Source organism: Periplaneta americana, chromosome 7 (assembly GCF_040183065.1).
Source record: "Periplaneta americana isolate PAMFEO1 chromosome 7, P.americana_PAMFEO1_priV1, whole genome shotgun sequence".
NCBI lineage: Eukaryota > Metazoa > Arthropoda > Insecta > Blattodea > Blattidae > Periplaneta > Periplaneta americana.
In genome coordinates this window covers 86,884,048-86,904,575 of record NC_091123.1, presented here as the reverse complement: position 1 = coordinate 86,904,575, position 20,528 = coordinate 86,884,048, and the positions used below count along the sequence as shown (strand labels likewise).

General features: G+C 35.2%; 1 protein-coding gene and 1 long non-coding RNA gene across 4 annotated transcripts in view; both read right to left on the bottom strand.

Moving 5' to 3' along the window:
- The window catches only part of LOC138703260 (uncharacterized), a 64,647-nt gene extending 60,664 nt beyond the window's left edge, over positions 1–3,983 (bottom strand). The window contains exon 1 of the mRNA XM_069830995.1: positions 3,717–3,983. Coding sequence (XP_069687096.1) covers positions 3,717–3,756 — 40 coding nt within the window. The 5' untranslated portion in view covers positions 3,757–3,983. The remainder of the gene's footprint in view (positions 1–3,716) is intronic.
- A 3,356-nt stretch (positions 3,984–7,339) lies between these two features.
- The window catches only part of LOC138703259 (uncharacterized), a 97,560-nt gene continuing 84,371 nt past the window's right edge, over positions 7,340–20,528 (bottom strand). For all 3 annotated transcript variants that reach the window (XR_011333016.1, XR_011333017.1, XR_011333018.1), the window contains exon 7: positions 7,340–8,120. This is a non-coding gene — a long non-coding RNA (uncharacterized lncRNA). The remainder of the gene's footprint in view (positions 8,121–20,528) is intronic.

Sequence of the window (20,528 nt, the reverse complement as noted above, 5' to 3'; positions counted from 1 at the left end):
TCGTTAACGACCCAGTGGGAAAATGAGAGGTCCCATTTGGTCGCTTAGTAATATTTCTGTTTATATGATTATTTTTCGTTAGTTATGGTTTATTTTTGTTTTGATATACTAGGAAGGGACTGGAAACTCACGAAATAATATCTGAACTTGAAGCAACAGACACGAGGAGCATATCTGGAGAAATTGATGTTTATATTGCACCACCTGTACATGGAGAAAGCGATGGGGATTCTGGAGATGAGGAGTGTAGTAATCCAGACTGCTTGACGAGGACTTTGTTGGAAGCAGAAGCTGAGGTAAGGTTTTCAAATGAAACAAGCGTTGATGAAAATGATTCCCCTGAGTCTACATTGGAGGCTATGGTATTGTTGGAAGTAGAAGCTGAGGTAGAGATTACAACTAAAACAAGAGGAGATAAAAACTATAATCCAAGATCTGTACTGAATACAAAATATATTCTGCAGTGGAAGAAGGGTCAGACCCTCCCTAATTTTCCACCAGTTTATAATCCTGTCCAGTCGAGTCATCCATTATCACTTTCTAAAGACAGTCATCCAGCTGAATATTTTGACAGTTGTTTCAAATGAGTTTGGCGTGCACCCTATAGGAACAGCAGATCGGTACTCAGCCAAAGAAAAGAAGAGGATATCCATTATATAATCCACCTCATCAAGAAATACAATAGTTTTATGGGAGGTGTTGATCAGATGGATCAAAACATAGCAGCATACAGAATTGGAATAAGAGGGAAAAAATGGTATGTTCCAATTCTTTTGTGGATGTTTGATGTCGCCATGAATAATGCATGTTAACAGCAAGATCAACAGGAATTTCCTTGGATAATTTGTCATTCAGACGGACAACTGTAATTGCTATGATGCAGAAATATGGAACACCAGTATCTTCACCGGGGCCCAGAAATCATCTGAATGTGGGAAATATGGTCGCAGGTCCAGCACGTCGCAATGCTGGACACTTGCTGGCGGTTGGTCAGCCACGTTGCCGATGCGCTGTCTCCAAAAACAAGATTACTAAAGGCTGTTCCAAACCTTCATGCCCGGCTCCGCTTCATGACAAGTGCGTCAGAGAGTTTCATACATAACATGGTAATTATGTGTTTGGATAATATTGAGTCATTTATATTTTATTACACGTATTTTTATGACTAAACGTTATGTGAATATTTACTTCTGCACTGTAAAATTATAAATATTACATGTAAAACATCAATAATATGTTGATTCAATAACACAAAGAAATAATATTCACAATTACTGTCGTTACATGTAGTAATTTAGATATAAATAAAAAGAAAGAAAAAATGTATATCAGATTTTCCCACTGGGTCGTTAACGACCCACCCTGAAAAAGGGCCTAAATGTAAATATTCATCTGTGTTCGCTCATTTACAATTAAAAATGTATAAAAACAAAAACTAGGTGTGACATTCACAACATTTGGACAAAAATAAAGTTATGGGCATAAATGGGTTAAGAGACTGCACTTGTCGCTGGCGCTGAAGTGTAGGGTTGCAAAAATAAACAGCTCAACCAGCAGAGAGACGATAAAAACTTATGTCATGCCTTAATTATAACGTTCTTTAAATTAGATTGAATCAAAGAAGGCCTTAATAGAGATGTAATCTTGAAAAGTTCATTATGGAGTCATTATTACATCGGGTGTAAAAAAATAATAAATTGTACTAAAAATAATGATGTGTTTTTATTTAAATCGGATTTATTTGATTTAAATCGAATTTTTTTAAATTAAATTTTTGTTTATATAAATCATTCGAAATTATTCTCAGATTGGTGTATGCTTCAGTGTTCATAAGTACCTGGGATGAATAATGAAAACTCTATCTACATGCTGTGTTTTAACAATAATTTGAATTGGAATATGATAGGCCTACATGACAACATATTTGAACCAGTTCTTCTGTCTTACAGCTGAATGCAACAGAAGGATCTGTTTGTAGAATAACAAAATTTGGGAACTTGTTTATCTAAAGCCCTCTTTCTATTTCTCATTTGTTCGGATGACAAAGGGACTAAGTTGACTTCGCTTAATTTTCAGAGATAGTCTCTCAGTGGATAGTTGATCCGTAACTAATGATTTCTTTCGTTTTGATACTGAAGTTGCAACTATTGGATCTGTCTCTAAATTTTTATCTTCATTGTCAGATATTGGAGTAGGCCTACCCTAATTTTTCCTTGTTTATCTTTTATGCTGTTACATTTTTCAATATGTAACTTTATTGTAGCAACTAATCTCTGCATTTACAAACCATATGATTTGCATTTAGTTATCATGCCTTTTCCACTTGAAGTGGTAGAAAAAATTAATTATCTCCAAATTGGATCAAGTTTTCGGGGTCTGAATTCCTCATTTTAAGTTAACAGCAACGTTCTTGCTACACTTTTACAAATAGAACAACTTAATACACTCAATAAAGTGACTCTTCTCTTAGCATAGCTAGTTACTACTAGATGTTAAACTCAAAAGTGACATAAAAGGAAGCTGGGGGGGGGGGGGGAATTTGAACAACAAAGGACTACAAGCATTAGACAATTATAAGAAAGCGAACTGATTTTAATTATTTATCCATTAGGTATGTCATTGTTAGGGTTGCCAACCCTCTCGTATTTCCCGGGATCTCCCGTATTTGCCCCTAATTTTAAGTTTCCCGTTTCTCGTTTTTTTTTTCTCTGCGAGCATTTTTCGCCTATATTTTTGCAAATGTAAAAATCTTTATTCTAAACATTTAATTTTGCCTTGAATGATGATTTATTGTATGTGATAAATTAATTTTGTTTTCCAGAGATGCATTAAAATGTGAAGTCTTTGTAGAGGTAATGCTAGCCAGAAATTGGTTTTAGTGCTCACCTGTTTAAAATCAAACAATATTAATATTATAAATTTGTAAAAACTGGCTAGTTTTATTCTAAGTATACCAAGTACTAATGCTTATACAAAGAGGGTATTTAATCTGATGAACAATAATTGTACAGATGTTGACAACAGGAGCACGACACATCTAATCAAATCAGAGCTGCAAACTGCAGTCGACTTCAACTATTACGCGAGACAAAATCTGTCTCAAAATACTCTTAATTTAAGCCTAAATCTAGCTACCAAATTGCATTATATATTTTTTGTAACTGAACTGAAAAATTTGTTAACTTTCTATGTGAAATTTTGTCGATTCTTTAGTCTCCCGTATTTTCTTTTTAAAAAAGTTGGCAACCGTAGTCATTGTTAACGTAATAAATACTATGTAGGCCTATCTGTAAATGAGTAGCTACTTCAAAAATTAATATTAAACATAATTTAAAAAAATAATTCACTGATAAAAATAATTTGATTTAAATTAGTGATTTATGTCCTAATAAAAATCAAGTAATTAAAATCATGATTTACATTGTTCCGTCCTGTGTTATATTACTGAAGCGATTACTACTATTTCGTGATGAACAATAGACTATAATAATTCATATAATATTTATTTTCATGTTGGGGAATTAAGAGTAGGCTCTAATTAATTTTGGGCTGGAGCCCACCAAAACCCTCCCGCTGGCGCCGCCGCTGAAAAAAAATAGTAGTCTTAAAATTTTAACGCAATAAAAAAAAAAAAAGCTCAGGCGCCACTTAAAAATTTATCGACCTGGCGCTGGGATTTATCTACCCCTGCCTGAAATAATGTTGTAAAAACTTACGTTTCACAGGAATGAGTTGCCTCGTGAAACTTCCTAACATGCTTCTTGAGATTCGTGGCTGTTGTGAATTGCTTGTCACATTCTTCACACTTAAAGTCCCTCTTCCTTAGCTGAGACTGAATTCCATGTACATTTCTTTTGTGTTTCAATAAATTCGAATTTGTGGTGAACGCACGATCACAATATGCACATGTATACTTTCCTTTCATTATTATAACAATAACGAGAAATACTGGTAACACCTGAGCGCCAAACATGTGCAAAGTACGTCGCCTGTTCGCTACACGACACGCTTTAGTCCCGGTCAACTTCGGCAGTTTTCGTGTTGACTAGGATTGGTTCGGTGGATTCAGGAATCCGGCCTGGCTGTACATTGAATGGCTCGTGCGTTGTCGTGGCGGTCCACACCTGCTTGATCTCGGTGGCCTTGGACTGGTCGTGGTGTGCCGTTGTCGCAGCGGTCCGCTCTCGCTAGATTGCGGTGGCCTTGGACTGGTTGTTGTGTTCCATTGTCTTGGCAGACTGCACTCACGGGATTTCGGTTTTCATCTGTCGTACCAGTCTTCCTCCCGTATCACATAATGTCATGGACCGGATCGGCAAGATATTAAAACAGCACAATGTAGACACAGTTTTCCTGCCGACCAAACAGGTCCATAACATGCTGAGATCAGTAAAGGACAAGAGAGACAAGTTGGTTGCCGCAGGTGTATACAGGATTCCATACTTCTGCGGTGCCGTATACATAGGCACTACACAACGTAGCGTCAAAACTACACTAGTGTCCAAAAGTTAAGCATAATTCATAAAACAGAGAAATGAAAGGGAAAACGGTGAGCAATCGCTATAAAACTTTATCATAGTGTGTACTTGTGCTCTTTGCATAGGGAGGGGGTACCCCAACCTTCGCGCTTCCCCTCCGGATAAACACGTCTTTTGAAGGTGTTTGACGCATTGCGGCTCATTCGTTCTTGTTTTCTCATTGTGACCAGAGGGTATAGTTTCTTATCTCAGTGTATATAGGACAGCACCAACATGCCACAGAGACGCCAACTTGACCCTGGTTTGAAGGGTAGAATAATCGGACGTCTGGAAGCAGGTCAGAAACAGACCGAAGTCTCTCGAGCCCTGGATGTGGCACAAAGTGTCATTTTCAGGCTTTGGCGACAGTTCGAAGACACAGGAGATGTTCGTCATATGCTGTACAAGGTCGCCCACAGGTCACAACGCCACAAGAGGACCGATATTTAGCCTTAACAGCACGACGTAATCGGACGATGCCTGCAAGACAACTGTCTTCTGAGCTGCAGCTGCCTCAGGCGTTCGTGTTTCCAGGCAAAGTGTATACCAGGCTCAGGGCAGGCGGTCTCCATGCCAGATGACCAGCAGTGTGTGTCCAGCTCACTTGAGTACACATAAGGAACCGTTTACAGTGGAGTCAGCAACATCAACATTGGACCTTGAATGAATGGAGGAACGTGCTGTTTACAGATGAGGACTGATTCAGTTTGAGCAACGATTTCCGTTGCACAATAATCTGGAGAGAACATGAAACCCGGTGTCATCTCACAAACATCGTGGGAAAACGCCCATTTGTTAGTGGTGGAGTACTCATGTGGGCAGACATAATGTTCAATGGATGTACAGATCTTCACATCTTCGCAGCTGGTACTGTGAATGCTCAGAGGTACAGAGACGAGGTATTGAAACTACATGTGAGACTTTTCAGAGGTGCATTTGGTCCACACTTAATCTTTATGGACGACAATGCACATCTGCATAGAGCCAACCATGTGGACGAGTATCTTGAGGGGGAAGATATCCAGCGCATGGACTGGCCAGCGATGTCCACAGATCTGAAACCTATAGAGAATGCCTGGGATGTATTAGGAAGGCGAGCTGCAGTCTGCCAGCCTCCACCGACGACACTTCCAGCCCTCCACAATGCTCTTCGTCTGGAATGGGAACAGCTGTCTGCAGAGCTCTTGAACCACCTGATAGAGGGCATGCCACGGCACTGCGACGCCTGAGTAGCCATGAGGGGTAACCAGAACCCATATTAACCGCTCAGCACCATCATTGTCGTGGACGTGATAGTCAGATTTTGTACCGTAATTGTGTAAAATGTGTCCCTAGGCCACAATAAAACAAAATTTGCTGATATGTGTTACTCTGTTGCATACCAGATTCTGTGTGATTCATTTGTACAAGTTTGGTGCCATTCTGATAGCTTGGGAACAAAATATTGAATTATGCTTAACTTTTGGACACTAGTGTAGTTTAGCGGAACACCAACGGAACTGCAGATTGGGACAGCTGGATAAGTCTGCAGTGGCGGAACATGCGTTTCAGGATGGGAGGCATGACATACAGTTCCGAGAAACAGACATCCTCAGTAACACGTCCAATTACTTCCCCCGTCTATTCTGGGAAGCGATTGAAATCCATAAACATACTAATAATTTCAATCGTAAAGAAGAGAGTCTGAAACTTAATAACTGCTGGCATCCTGTCCTGAAACAGACTCGTACCAAACCTGTACGCAGCGACGGTACAACAGATGGATACCGAAATCCCGGGAGTGCAGTCTGCCATGACAATGGAACACAACAACCAGTCCAAGGCCACAGAGATCCGATGGGTGACAACGGAACACCAAGTCCATCCCCCGGCTCTATAAATAAGGACAAGCAACCAGTCAGGTTATCAGTTGCTGCAGGTATCCCGAGCAGAAGACTTTGAGCGAGGATACCTAACCACTGAAGATGTCTGCCGCAGTAGTAGTAGAAACGTCTGGTAACATCTGCCACCAGTAGACCATGGCGTCTTAGCCCAAAAGCTCCGTTTCAACTATAATTGTGAATAACCAGCAAACAATCACATTGGTGAACTACAAATGGAGAAAAACAAAAATTATCATCTTTATTTAATAAGAAAAATAATAATGCAAAGGAAAATTCTTCTTTATTTAATAACAAAAATAATATTGTATAGGAAAAATAATTTCTTTCCTTAATGAATTCAAAACTCAGCTTTTCTCCATTATTATCGAATGAGCTACCTTCTGCGAGTAATAATAATTGATAAAAATAAAAAGCAAAACAATACAAAACTTTCCTCGAACTATCATTACATTATTAGTCTAGTATACTATTTACAGAAACAGTGTATTATGATACAAGCGAAATATTGTGAATGCATTTACATAATTTTTTCATCAATTAGGTCATTATGATATAAAATATACAAATATAAATAAAACAAAATCATGGTAATAATGTACATATAACTGTACATAACCAGCAACTACAAATGGAGAAAAACTGACTTTTGAATTCATGTAAAAAGAAAAATTATTATCTTTATTTAATAAAAAAATAATGCAAAGGAAAATTCTTCTTTACTTAATAACAAAAATAATAATGCAAAGGAAATAATCTTCTTTATTCAGTAATAAAAAAAATAATGCAAAGGAAAATTCTTCTTTATTTAATAACAAATATTACATTGCAGAGGAAAAATAATTTCTTTCCTTAACCTTTTGATGCAAGCATTTGGGAGGGAAATAAAAAATTCTGTTTGCAATGAAATTAAACTTTTATTTGTCTAGGAGAAGGGGCTCAAATTTTAAAATTTTGAAAAACTTCCTTTTTTGACACAGAAAATGGGTGGTTGCATGGTAAAACCACTATGCAATACTGCAGAACACAATGACTTCAGACTTATTGTGAGTGATACAAAAAGAAACAGTTTCTGGTCTCATTAAGTCAAAGTGCTACTTCACATGTGTTGCAGGCCCATTTACTCCTGTCTTTTTGAACTTCAATGCTACAATAAGCACAGAGTCTTGAAGATACACGCACAGGCATATGTGTCACCTTGTCGAATCTTTTCTCACATTATGGGACCATTGCATTGGCTTGAAGTAGTGCACAGGTTTTAGTACTATCTTACTCTATGTTTTCGATTTTTGTTGCGACCAAACCATCAACAACAGCCAACCTGAAATTCTTCAGGGTCAGTTCTCCACCTTTACCTCTCAGCGAATATACCAAGAAGGCATTAGTCACAGTGACATCAACAAAATGCCAAAAAATGCGGTGCTACCATTTTCTGCATTTTCTACCAATCTCGTAGAAGAACTTCAACATATCAGCTTTGTCAATATATGTTTGTTGTAGTCCTTCAAGAGTTGTGGGCAAGCAATTTGAGTGACTGTTTTATTCTTCTCTTTCCTTGAAACAGTGGCGACAATAGATGGATCGTGGTAATTAGAAAGGAAAAGAATGGACCTTCCACTTGAGCCAGGACACTCCAGCATATGACGTACATCTATCCATCTCACCATATTTCAGGTCGCATCTCTTCTTTCGTCGTGTGGTAAACCAATACGCCCATATCTAACTGTAACAGATGCATAGATATTTAGCTGCCTTAGAGAGATCATGAGATTCAAACTTATGAAAAAGTTGCCAAAAAACAGGTTGTGATTGTCACCAACTATCTCTTCCTTGTAGCCATGATGAATAAGCTGAAAAAAAAACTGGAACATTTTGTTGGAAATGGTAAGCATAACTACCCTGTTTGCATGGTGGTTATGTTTTGAAACCACCATATTATTTTTATATTGACACCGCATGTGTCGAAATAATTACAATTTTGTTACTGAAATATGTTCGAAAAGTCCTAAAGACAAATAATACTACATAGAAACTTACTTAACTGTAATATTTTAACATATAAGTAAAATAAAAACACGTAGCGAGTCTTCCACACCCCAACTATACACAACAACATCGGCCATCTTAGTGAACAAGATGGGCAAAGCAAATATAGGGAAAATAAAATTCTTCTACAGTTACTAGGGATCAGTGAATGCAGCGAAGTAGTTTTTAAATGAAACCACCAAGTAAGTAGGCGGAAAACTCAAATTAAAAAGGTGGTTATGTACTGTAACCACAGTGCTTCAAAGGGTTAACGAATTCAAAAGTCAGCTTTTCTCCATTATTACCAAATGACCCGCCTTTTGCGAGTAACAATAATAATTGATAAAAAGAAAAAGCATAACAGTACAAAAATTTCCTTGAACTACTATTTATCAGAAAAAAGTTTCTATCATTTTCCTTGTGTGCAGTCACTCTCCGATAAAAGTAACAAATCACTGTGACATCTTAAAAAGACTGAAAGTAGATTTTAATAACAAATGGTTTAATTATTTAAAAAAACATGGAGATAATTTTTACATGCAATTCCATTTAGTGTGGATATAATAAAGGTGAGGTCGTATCTTCAACCAGTAGTCGCACATCTATTAAATTACAAGTCAAGGTAAAGATTTGGCAGGAGATATATTCAAAATGCTTACGAAGTCAAAATCCCTTTTCTTCCTCGATCATTTGCCACCAATATCACGGCTATTTTTTGTCCTACATACCAAATTTTTAAATACATAACTAAACAAAAGGATGAGGTTATCCACAAACAAGAGAGGATTAATATTTTTATTCATGATGTCCACCTCCTAGCCAAACAAACTGAACATTCATCACCAGTGATCGTCTGTAAGGTAAATAAACAGTTAGTGGTGACGAAGAATAAACGTTCTAAGAATACTATTAATGTAAATGCAAAACACGGCATTTAAAAAAATCTGAAATTCATGTCACAAAGTGTGAGAATAGTGGGAGTAGAAGTGTGCCAATTGGTGTTAAAGTGAGTGGCAATGATCAATCTGCATTAGATTAACCTCAGTTAAATACAGTCAACTCTGGATATATTGAACTTAAATCATTGGTCCCACCCTCATACATTAAAAAGTACAATAATATTTCTGTTTCCTCGCTTTGGTTATAGTGAACCTTGTAACCTGACAAATTCTTATTTGAAGTCAGACCTTCTTGTATAAAATTGAAAGAATGTGTTGAGAACAACATTCTAAGTTTCTTACTCCATTAGCCAAAGGACAAAGGTAGGATTAGCGATTCCTAGACAATGAGCTTACTGTAAATTCAGACCACACGTGACGATCTTGCCTCACTCCACTGTCGAACGGTTGACATTCCGTTCTCAGGTACTCTACTCCACTGTTATTTCTAATCCTCTACCGTCAAAGGATTGCCTTTTGTTCTTAGAAACATTGATGGATATCATCAAAGCAAAGGAAAATGAAATTGCCTTCTTTTATTAAAACGGGACAGATATTATGTCCAGAGCATAAAAGAAGGTAAGATTTCGATGGCTTTCAAACTCCATCAATCCCCTTCCAGTTTCCATTAAGTGACCCGGGAAACTCCAAGGCTGAGTATGCAGTCACACCATAACAGTGTTTGTCATTTCTACCTGATCTAAGTGTTCCAGCAGTGAATGTGCTATATAAAAATGTTGAAGCGTAAAGTGTTTTCTTTGGAAGATAAGACGAATATTATAAGTGACACTGAATGTGGTCTTTCACAAGCGGACGTGGGTCGACAGTATAGTTTAAGGAAATCAACTGTGAGTAACAGTATACAGTGTAATCCATTCCACAAAAATAAAATATTTTAGTTTCTTGTTCACAATTCCATTCATTTGTCATTTAGCTATAGTGAACCTCAGATACAGTGAACGAAATATGCAAGTCCACAGAGGGTCACTATATCCAGAGTTGACTGTATAAAGGATCACGAAGCCTCTAGACAAGAAACTTGGAGTGAGATGGTAGGCCGTAAAAAGTCTAAACGTGCAGGTTTTGAGGGAGAAAAATATTTTGAAAGGTGTTTCTAGAGTTCTTCCCTCCATGTTTATAGACTGTTGCCTTCAGCTACAGTTGAACAAGTTATTGAATTTTTTTAAACCTAATACTGTATCCTGAAATGACCTGTGAAAAATTAAATGCTAGGCTCTGAATAAATATGCATCATTTAAAGTTAATATTTACAAGAGAATATATTAATTCTGCTTAAATAAGAGTATATTGCCAACAAATGCACGTATTAAACTTCTTTTAAATTCTACTCACAGACATCAGTTGATCAAATACAATAATAGATTGTGACACAATTAATAATACAAATTTTATGAAAGCTGTCATTAATAAGTACCTACGTATAATAAATTAACATTAATGTTTTTAATATTCAAGGACCAAATGACAAATTAGTTGATACGGAGGTCCTTGATATTGATACTGAATGTGATGTGTTGCATCTTATGAACATTGGGCGTAAGTCAACGAGTTAAGATTGTTTTACAATTTAAGGTTTTAAATTAGGTGCCGAAAAAAGGTTCCGGTACTCACTAAAATGTACAAGTTATACAGATTTACAATAGTGCACAAGTTCGTGATGTTAATTGTTGCCGCCTCCTGCACGTTAGCCTAAAAGCTTATCCACTCCCTTCTGTACGTAAAGAAATGATAATTTTAAAAAATTTGAAAGAGGAAAAGTGCTGGTACTGCATACCATTGCATACCACCAGAAAAAAAGCACTGCTTATAATAGTTATCAGATTGAACTAATTCAGTATCCAGATTTATGAAAACAATGAATCATTAGGTTTACCATTTTCGGTATAACAAACTTCCTACAACAGTAATTGATTTACCTATTAACTTGTTTAAGAGAGAATTGCGTAGTTGGCTTATACATAACTCACTCTATTCCATCAAGGAATTTTTACACTTCAGGGAGATCCTACTTTAACATATTTAATGTTAATTTGAATTTTATGCATTATCTCTGTTGTAATACAATTTAAAAGTCAGCATTTCTTTAACTATTTACTGCATTACACTGGCAACAATATAATTTACAAAGTTGGTATTTCTTTAGCTCATTGGCATGCCATAAAAATTTCCTTTTTAAATTAATGGTACTTCGGAATAGAAGACTCGACAAGTGTTTAACTTACGAGTAACACTGATAATTGCATAATTTTACAAAGTTAGTATTTATTTAAAAAGTGATGTGCTATATTAATCTCTTTTTTCTTAATTAGTGGTAATTCGAAATAATATTCGACAGTTGTATTTTAATTTACATGTAACACTGTCAAAAAATTAATTTACAAATTTAGTATGTCTTTAACTAACTGACATGACATCATAATGTATTATTTTTCCTTTTGTGATAATTCAGAATAAAATTCGACAGGGACAGTTCACTCTATGCGCAACACTGCTAATACTACAATTCACATCAATTCTTTAACTAGGTAATTGATATGACATTGTATCTTTTTTTTTCAACATAATTCAGAATCAGGAAATGCGACAGGTACATTTTACTTTATACATAACACCGGCAAAAGTAATTTACTAAGTCAGTATTTCTTTAACCATTTGTCATGACATTAAAGTTTTTTTAATAGTGGTAATTCTAGTAATTCGGAGTAACAAAATTCGACATGGCTATTCTACTTCATGCCTAACACTGCTAACAGTATAATTTACAAAGTGAGCATCTCTTTAACTAATTCACATACAACAATAATACCTTTTTTTTTTTTCAGTTACCGGTAATTCGGAATAACAAAATTCAAAAGGTGCAATTTATACTATGCATAGCACTGGCAAGAATATAGTTTACAAAGTGAGTATCTCTTTAATGCACATGACATAATATGTTACGATGTACCGAAGTACATATGATATTTCTGCGTCATCATATGATGATGTTTTCTTTTTTAATGAGCACCAGTAGTAAGTTGGAATAAGAAAATTCGACAGCTGCACTTTACTTTATGCATAACACTTGCAACAGTATAATTTACAAAGATACCATTTTTTTTTTTCACTAATGAAAATGGTATAATTTTTTAGTTCGAAGTAACTGTAAATATAAAAAATTCGACAAGAATATTTTGCTTCATGTCACACTCGTAACAGTATAATTAAAAAAACTAGCACTTCTTTAAGTAATGCTATTGACATAGCATAATAAGCTTAATAATCTCTTCTTTAATTAGCAGTAATTATCAATAGCAAAATTCGACATGTGCACTTTATTTTATGAATAAGGGCCCTTACACACGAGTGACTTTTAGCCGCCAAGGTGACTGCAAAAAGCAGTCTATCTGCTGCCGACATAAGCGGTTCTCCAACAGCAGAAGCAGTCGACATGAGCAACTCTGCAGTCCATACGGGCGTTGTGTGTCGTCGGTTCCGGTGGCAGTCAAACTGCAAAAGGTGTGTCATTTTTCACTCGCATTATAATAATGCACGTCGAGGAAGAACTCCTATTATTTCTTCTCCTAATAGAAAAAGACGTGTTAAACATAGAAAATATTGGATACATCGGATTCTCTTTCGATGAGCGCAGTATGGCCAATTTCACGCCTTTTTCGCGAGCTTTGAGCCCATGAAGATAATTTTCTTCACTACTTCAGAATGTCAGGATTATCATTTGATAATCTATTGCAAAAAGTGACAGACGGTGCAGACCTAGGAAATTTTTTTCTGAATCTTCTGAAAGTTCTGAGAAAAGGAAAGCTAGGAACATACTGCAGGCCACCAGAGTCAGTTGGTTAAGGTGCTCGTCTGTCGATCCGGAGTTGCACTCGGGCGTGGGTTCGATTCCCGCTTGGACTGATTACTGGTTGGGTTTTTCCGAGGTTTTCCTCAACCTTAAGCGAATGTCAGGTAATCTATGGCAAATCCTCAGTCTCATCTCGCCAAATAACATCTCGCTATCACCAATCCCATCGACGCTAAATTACCTAGTGGTTGATACAACGTCGTTGAATTACCAACTAAAAAAACACACTGCAGTCTCAAAACAAGGAAACTTTTCTTTCTTACACAGATAAGCTTGAATGTTCAGGGAGAGAAAGATGCTGCTAATTTTGTCATAGAAATAACAATTAGCTACTACGCCGAAAAAGCGTACATGTCAGCTATCATAAAGCCCATTCCACTAACTTCTGAGAAAGCTTTGTCTCTTGTTACAAAATAAATATGTTACCTCTAACTACTGTACAAAGTTTGATCATAATCTGTTAGATAGAAGAAAACTTCTTAAATTTGTCTAAATTCACCCCTATAATGAGGTAGTTTCCTTTGTATACAAAACAAATATACTACCTATAACTACTGTGCAAAATTTAATGAAAATCTGTTAGATAGGAGAAAAGTTATTATTTCCTCTAAATGCACCTCTTATGAGCGGTAGTTTCCCTCAGATGTAACAAGAGTTTCTATACAAAACAAATAGGCCTATACTACTTGTAACTACTACGTACCGTATATAAAGTTTCATGGAAATCTGTTAAATAGGAGAAAAGTTATTAATGATTATTAATTTTTCTCTAAATTCAGCCCCTATAAGTGGTAGTTTCCCTTATACAAACGTATTTGGAGTTTGTACACAAAACGAATATACAACCTGTAACTACTGTACAACGTTTCATGAAAATCTGTTAAATAGGAGAAAAGTTATTAATGATTATTAATTTTTCTCTAAATTCAGCCCCTATAAGTGGTAGTTTCCCTTATACAAACGTATTTGGAGTTTGTACACAAAACGAATATACAACCTGTAACTACTGTACAACGTTTCATGAAAATCTGTTAAATAGGAGAAAAGTTATTAATGATTATTAATTTTTCTCTAAATTCAGCCCCTATAAGTGGTAGTTTCCCTTATACAAACGTATTTGGAGTTTGTACACAAAACGAATATACAACCTGTAACTACTGTACAACGTTTCATGAAAATCTGTTATATAGGAGAAAAGTTATTAATTTTTCTCTAAATACACCCCCTGTAAGGGGTAGTTCCCCTTGTACCAACACAATCAATTTGTATACAAAACAAATATACTAAACTAAACTATTGAAAAAAGATTTATGAAAATCTGTCAAATAGGAGAAAAGTTATTAATTTTTCTCTAAATACTCTCTCAGTAACAGGTAGTCCTTTTGTACCAACGTAACCAGAGTTTGTATACAAAACAAAATATACTACCGTACCCGAAACTATTGCACAAATTTTTATGAAAATCTGTTATATAGGAGAAAAGTTATTAATTTTCTCTAGATGCACCCTATAAAGGGTAGTTTCCCTAACAAAAACGTTATCAAAGTTTGTATACAAAACAAATATACTACCTGTAACTACTGTACAAAGTTTCATGAATATCTGTTAAATAGGAGAAAAATTATTAATTTTCTCTAAATGCACCCCTTATAGCGGGTAGTTTCATTTATACAAACGTAATCAGAGTTTGTATACAAAAAAGTATTACTTGTAACTACTGTGCAAAATTACATGGCAATCTATTAAATAGGAGAAAAGATATTAATTATATCCAGCTAGATTTATGTTTGGACCACTGCGTGCCGCCGACCTTGGTGGCTAAAAGTCGTCTGTGTGTAAGCAGAAAACACTGCCGCCGGTCACGGGGACCGACTGCAAGACAGCGGCTGCCGTCGGGGTCAGCGCCTGTGTGTAAAGCAACCGGCATTTTCCATTTAAATACGTTACCGACTGCATCCCCGCGACAAGCCGCTAAGGTCAACTGCTTTTTGCAGTCGACCTTGGTGGCTAAAAGTCACTTGTGTGTAAGGATCCTAACACTAGCAACAGTAAAAGTAACAATGCCAGAACCTGTTTGACCAATTGACATGGCATAATTATGTTCTCTTTTCTTAATTAGTGGCAATTCAGAATAAGAAAATCAACAAATCCATTTCACTTTGTGCGTAATACTGACAATTGCATCATTCACAGATAGTGGTTCTTTAATTAACTGACATGGAATAATAATGCCATATCTTTAATTAGTGGAAATTCGCAATATAAAAAATGACAGGTTATTTGACTCCATGTTTCAAACTGGCAATGGTATAATTGACAAAACTACCATTTACTTAACTAATTCACATGGCATATTTTTTTAATCAGTGAAAATACAATACAACAAAATTCAATTTATGCATTTCACTTATGTGCCACACTGACTGATTATTATGACACAGGGTTCTCAATTCGGTATGAAATTCCACAGATGCATTCTACTTTATGTGGAACAGTATAATTTGCAAAGTTGGTACCGTATTTCTTGAACTAATCAACATGGCATAATATATATATATTTTTTAATTAGTGGTACTTGGGAGTAACAAATTTCGGCAGGTGCATTTTAATTTATATGTGAAAAGTGGCAACAGTTTAATTTATAAATGTAGTGTTTCCTTAACTAATTACGTGACATAATTATGCTCTTTTATTTTTTTATCATTTGCAGTAATTCGGAATACCAAAATTCGAAAGATGCATTTCACTTTACACATAATTCAATATAATTTACATAAATTCTTTAACTAATTAATATGGCATTATATATATTACGAATGCAGTTATATTGTCAGACTCCAAAGCAGCTATTCTATCAATCGTCTCTAAACACACACCTTCATCTCAAACAGCAGAAATAACTAAAATGCTCTCTCAATTATTATCACCCAATAAAAGAATTGTATTCCAATGGATACCATCCCATTTTGGAATCCTGGGAAACGAGAATGCGGATGCTTTAGCAAAGAAGGGCAGCACTGCTACTTACAGATCTGTTACTAAATCTACGTATTACTCTGTGAAGAGATTTATTAAATCTACATACTTAGACTTCAACAAACAAAATTTGATAACTCAATCCCAAGGGAAAAAATGGAACTCTCTGCATCAAAATCCACAGTTAATTCCCGATTTACCACGAAAATCGTCTGTAGCTGCATTTAGATTGGCAACAGGCCATGATTGTTTGGCCAAACACCTGCATAGAATTGGAATATATCAGTCCCCTAACTGCCCATTGTGCAACTCAAACCAAGAAATGGATTCGGAACACCTCAAAATCTGTGCTTCAGTGGCTAGTCATGATAATATCTTTGAAAAATATTGGAGTGCAAGAGGTCAAATGACTTTATTGTCAAACGCCTGGCATTAGAAAACAACAACAACAACATATTTTCCTTTTGTTTTCAACGTTACAATACGGAATCAGGAAATTCGACAGCTGGATTCTACTTGATGCATAATACTGGCACAAGTATAATTGTTCTCAAAGTCAGCATTTCTTCAAATTCTCATGGCATATAAATTTTTGTTTATAGTGGTAATTCTGATAATTCGGAACAACTAAATTCGACATAACCATTTCAATTTATCCATATTAATTTCTTATGCTACTTGATGATGCGAAAGTACTCTGTAGCCACTACTTGTTTTTACATGCTATTCACTTATTGAATGATTCATAATAAATAGACAGTCAAATGAAGTTTATTTTTATCATCATTTATTTGTTGGCATAATGTTTTTCCTTTTTAGTTCGTACTGATTAGAAATAAAATATGATAGAAGCATTTCACTTTAGCCCTATGTATATTTCACACGCCATAGTATTTCTTTGCATTATAATGTCTTTTTCTTTTATTAATGATCATTCGCAATAAGAAAATTCGACATGTACATTTTATTTTATGTGTAACATTAACAGCAGTATAATTTAAAAAGTTGGCACTTTTAAATCATTTGACATGAGCTAATATTGTTGTTTTGTTTAATTAGTGATAATTCGTATAACAAATGAGACATGTTCAGTTCATTTTGTGGATGACACCACCACCACTATAATTCACAAAACATAGCATTTCTTTAATTAACATTCTTGACATGGCATACTGTATTTTCTTTTAATTATGGGTAATTCGAAATAACAAATTTTGACAGGTTGGTTCTAAATTATGTGGAATACTATCAGCAACATAATTTACAAAGTTTTTCCTTATGTAATTGACATAGCATGTGTTTTTAATTAGTTGTAATTCGAAATAACAAAATTCGACAGGTGCATTTCACTTCAAGTGTATCTCTGGCAACAGTATAATTTACAAAATTATGTATTTCTTTATCTAATTCTATTGACATGACATAATAACCACAATGATTTTTTATTAATCAGTGGTAATTTGCAATAGCAAATTTTGACAGATACATATTTCTTTAAGCACAACATTGGCAACTGTATATTTAACAAAGTTCGTGCTTGTCTGATTAACTGACATGGCATAATTATGTCTTTACTTAGTGGTAATTCAGAATAACAAAATTCCACAGGTGTATTTCACATTATTGTACTACTGACAATTGCGCAATTTACAAAGTCAGTAGTACTTCTTTAGCTAATTGACATGATATAATAATGATCTCTTTTTATTTTGTGGAAATTGGGAATAACAGAACTCCTATTGTCATATTATGAACACGTAATTGCCATGGGTAATTTTAATACAAATCTACTTGCCACTAATTCAATACAGATGACACAACTAAAGGCAATGTTCCATGCTTGCTATGAAATCCTTACATTTTTACCCACTCATCATACAGCCTACTCAGAAAGACTCCTTATCTTAATCATCGCCAACAATTCTGCCCAAGTTCTCCTATACGCCTGGAATATCTTCCCATGACATCAATCGACATGTTGTATCTGACCAACATGGAAGGTCATTCATTTCACGTTCTACCACGCCAAAATCATGGAGCCTGCAGGACACAGCACGTGCACTTGCCAAGAGGTTCCTTGCTACCAACCTCCCTAATGTTATTCATCGCGCAGAGCTTGCACGCTCATGCCATGGACTCAGTCCAATGTGATCATGCAGTCCAATATTCCTCTTAGCGCTCAATGAAACCTGCCTCATTGGCAGCATCAGGATCACCATAGCTGGATTTAAATGACTAAAATGTAAAATCAACCATTTCCATTTCTTTTTGCATAGACTTTTTGTTTTCAATCCTTAAAGAATGAAAAATTACCCGATCTTTCGCACATAGGGTGACCAGATTGACATCAATAAAAAAGAAGACACAAAACTTCAAAGAGGAGGACATTGTTCGCAAAAAGAGGACAGAAAATATGTACTTAGATTTAGGCTCATATCATACTTAAAAGTATGTTAATAACTATTTTATTACAAAATAATAATAATAATAATAATAATAATAATAATAATAATAATAATAATAATAATAATAATTTTTACAGTCAGCTACATATGAAAGTCAAGGGAATTAAAATTATTAAAGAGAACAGAAAATATCTTTTTAGATTTACATTTGCACCTTGATCTCTCGATTTACTAGCTACCTGTGAGCAACGATCATAACAAGGGGGAGCAAAGAGAGTTATTATGGTCGTTGGCAAAGAGTATATTCCATCGATGCTGCTGCCACCTTTGCCTGAAAAAGGCGTCAAATCAGATAACTTCAAAATATCAGGCATACAAGTTACGAAAAGGAAGATTTTTCTTGATTTTTTTTAATTCACCCGGACCCTGGACAAAGGCCTAAAAAGGAGGACATGTCCGGACAAAGGAGGACGTCTGGTCACCCTATTCGCACATCAAGAGAAACAAAAATGTCTAACTCCAAATGTCTAAAGCTATAAAGCTGAATCTGATGTAACTGGTAGATCTTTCATTTGGTATGCAGCACAATTATGATGTGATATTTCTTCAATAAAAAATAATTTTTAAAAACTCAAAAGCATTCCCCTCATGAATGTACTTTCTGCTCACTCTTGCCAAAATTTGAAGTTGGAAAAAAAGTGGGTTGCTAAGGAAACAGATTTTTTTTTAATATGGTGGGCCTACTGTGGCACATTACTTTTAGTTTCAGAAGAATTATACTACAAAGAATGGTACTCGAGACAATTAGCAAGTCTAGAATTTTCATGCCGTTCTTATCTATATGACTGGAGAACTGCATGTCAGAGAGTTGAATTAATTATGCTAAATAGTTATTGGGGCAGTATTAAGACGATAGTCACTATAGCCATTTCTGAACTCAACTGTTGTTATTAAAGTGTGGTGTGACTGCTTAAAGGTTAGTGATTTTGAAACATGACCAACTTACACATTTCAGTTTGTAATTACACAGATCTATAAAATATATTATGTGTCCTCTTTCATAGAAGTAATGGCAAATAAAGAACAAAAGGAATTAAAATCAATGGACATTATTTTCTGTCTAGTGCTGTGCTGCAATCCATTCAAAGCAGCAGGACATCCAAAACCAGATGAGAAGAATCCAGATGAGATATGTTCAAGTTGTGGAATAAAAAGTGGTTTTAAAATATGTGGTATACCCAAGACTAAAGCTATCAAAAGAACTTAACAGAAAAAACAGATGAAGTTGATGCTACTGGCAAGAACAAGTATGATGATGGCGACAATAGCGAATTTATTGATGAGTCAACTGTCAAAAAAAAAAAAAATCACATGACTGCAGTCTTATGCTAAAAAAAAAAAAACCACACATACAAGCTTGGAAACGAAACAAATACCATCTACATGTTTAGTATCTCAAATTTCAAAAGTTAAATATTAAGAAATACCTAGTGAATATCTAGAATCAGTTTTAGAGACATTTTGTCATTCAGAGAGTCAGAGTGAAAAAAGGACAATACTTTCTCTCTTGTCAACCAGTTGGACTGTTAAAAGAATGAAACAAGAATTTGGAATTTCAAACTAGATGGCTCTTCCAACTTAAAAAATTAGGGTCAAAAGATATTCTGTGTACTCCTGTGTTAAGCACGGGAAAACATTAGATACAAGTACAACAAAACTAGTGGTAAACTTTTTGTGAAATAGAATTAGCAGAGTAATGCCAGGAAAGAAAGATTGCAAACGGCGCAAGGATATGAAAGTGCAAGTACAAAACTGGTTAATTTTAGCTAACTTTAAAAAGAGATCTACGAACTTTTCAAAAGTGAATATCTGACACATACAGGTTTTTCCAATTTTTCTGAACGGAGGCCTAAAAAATT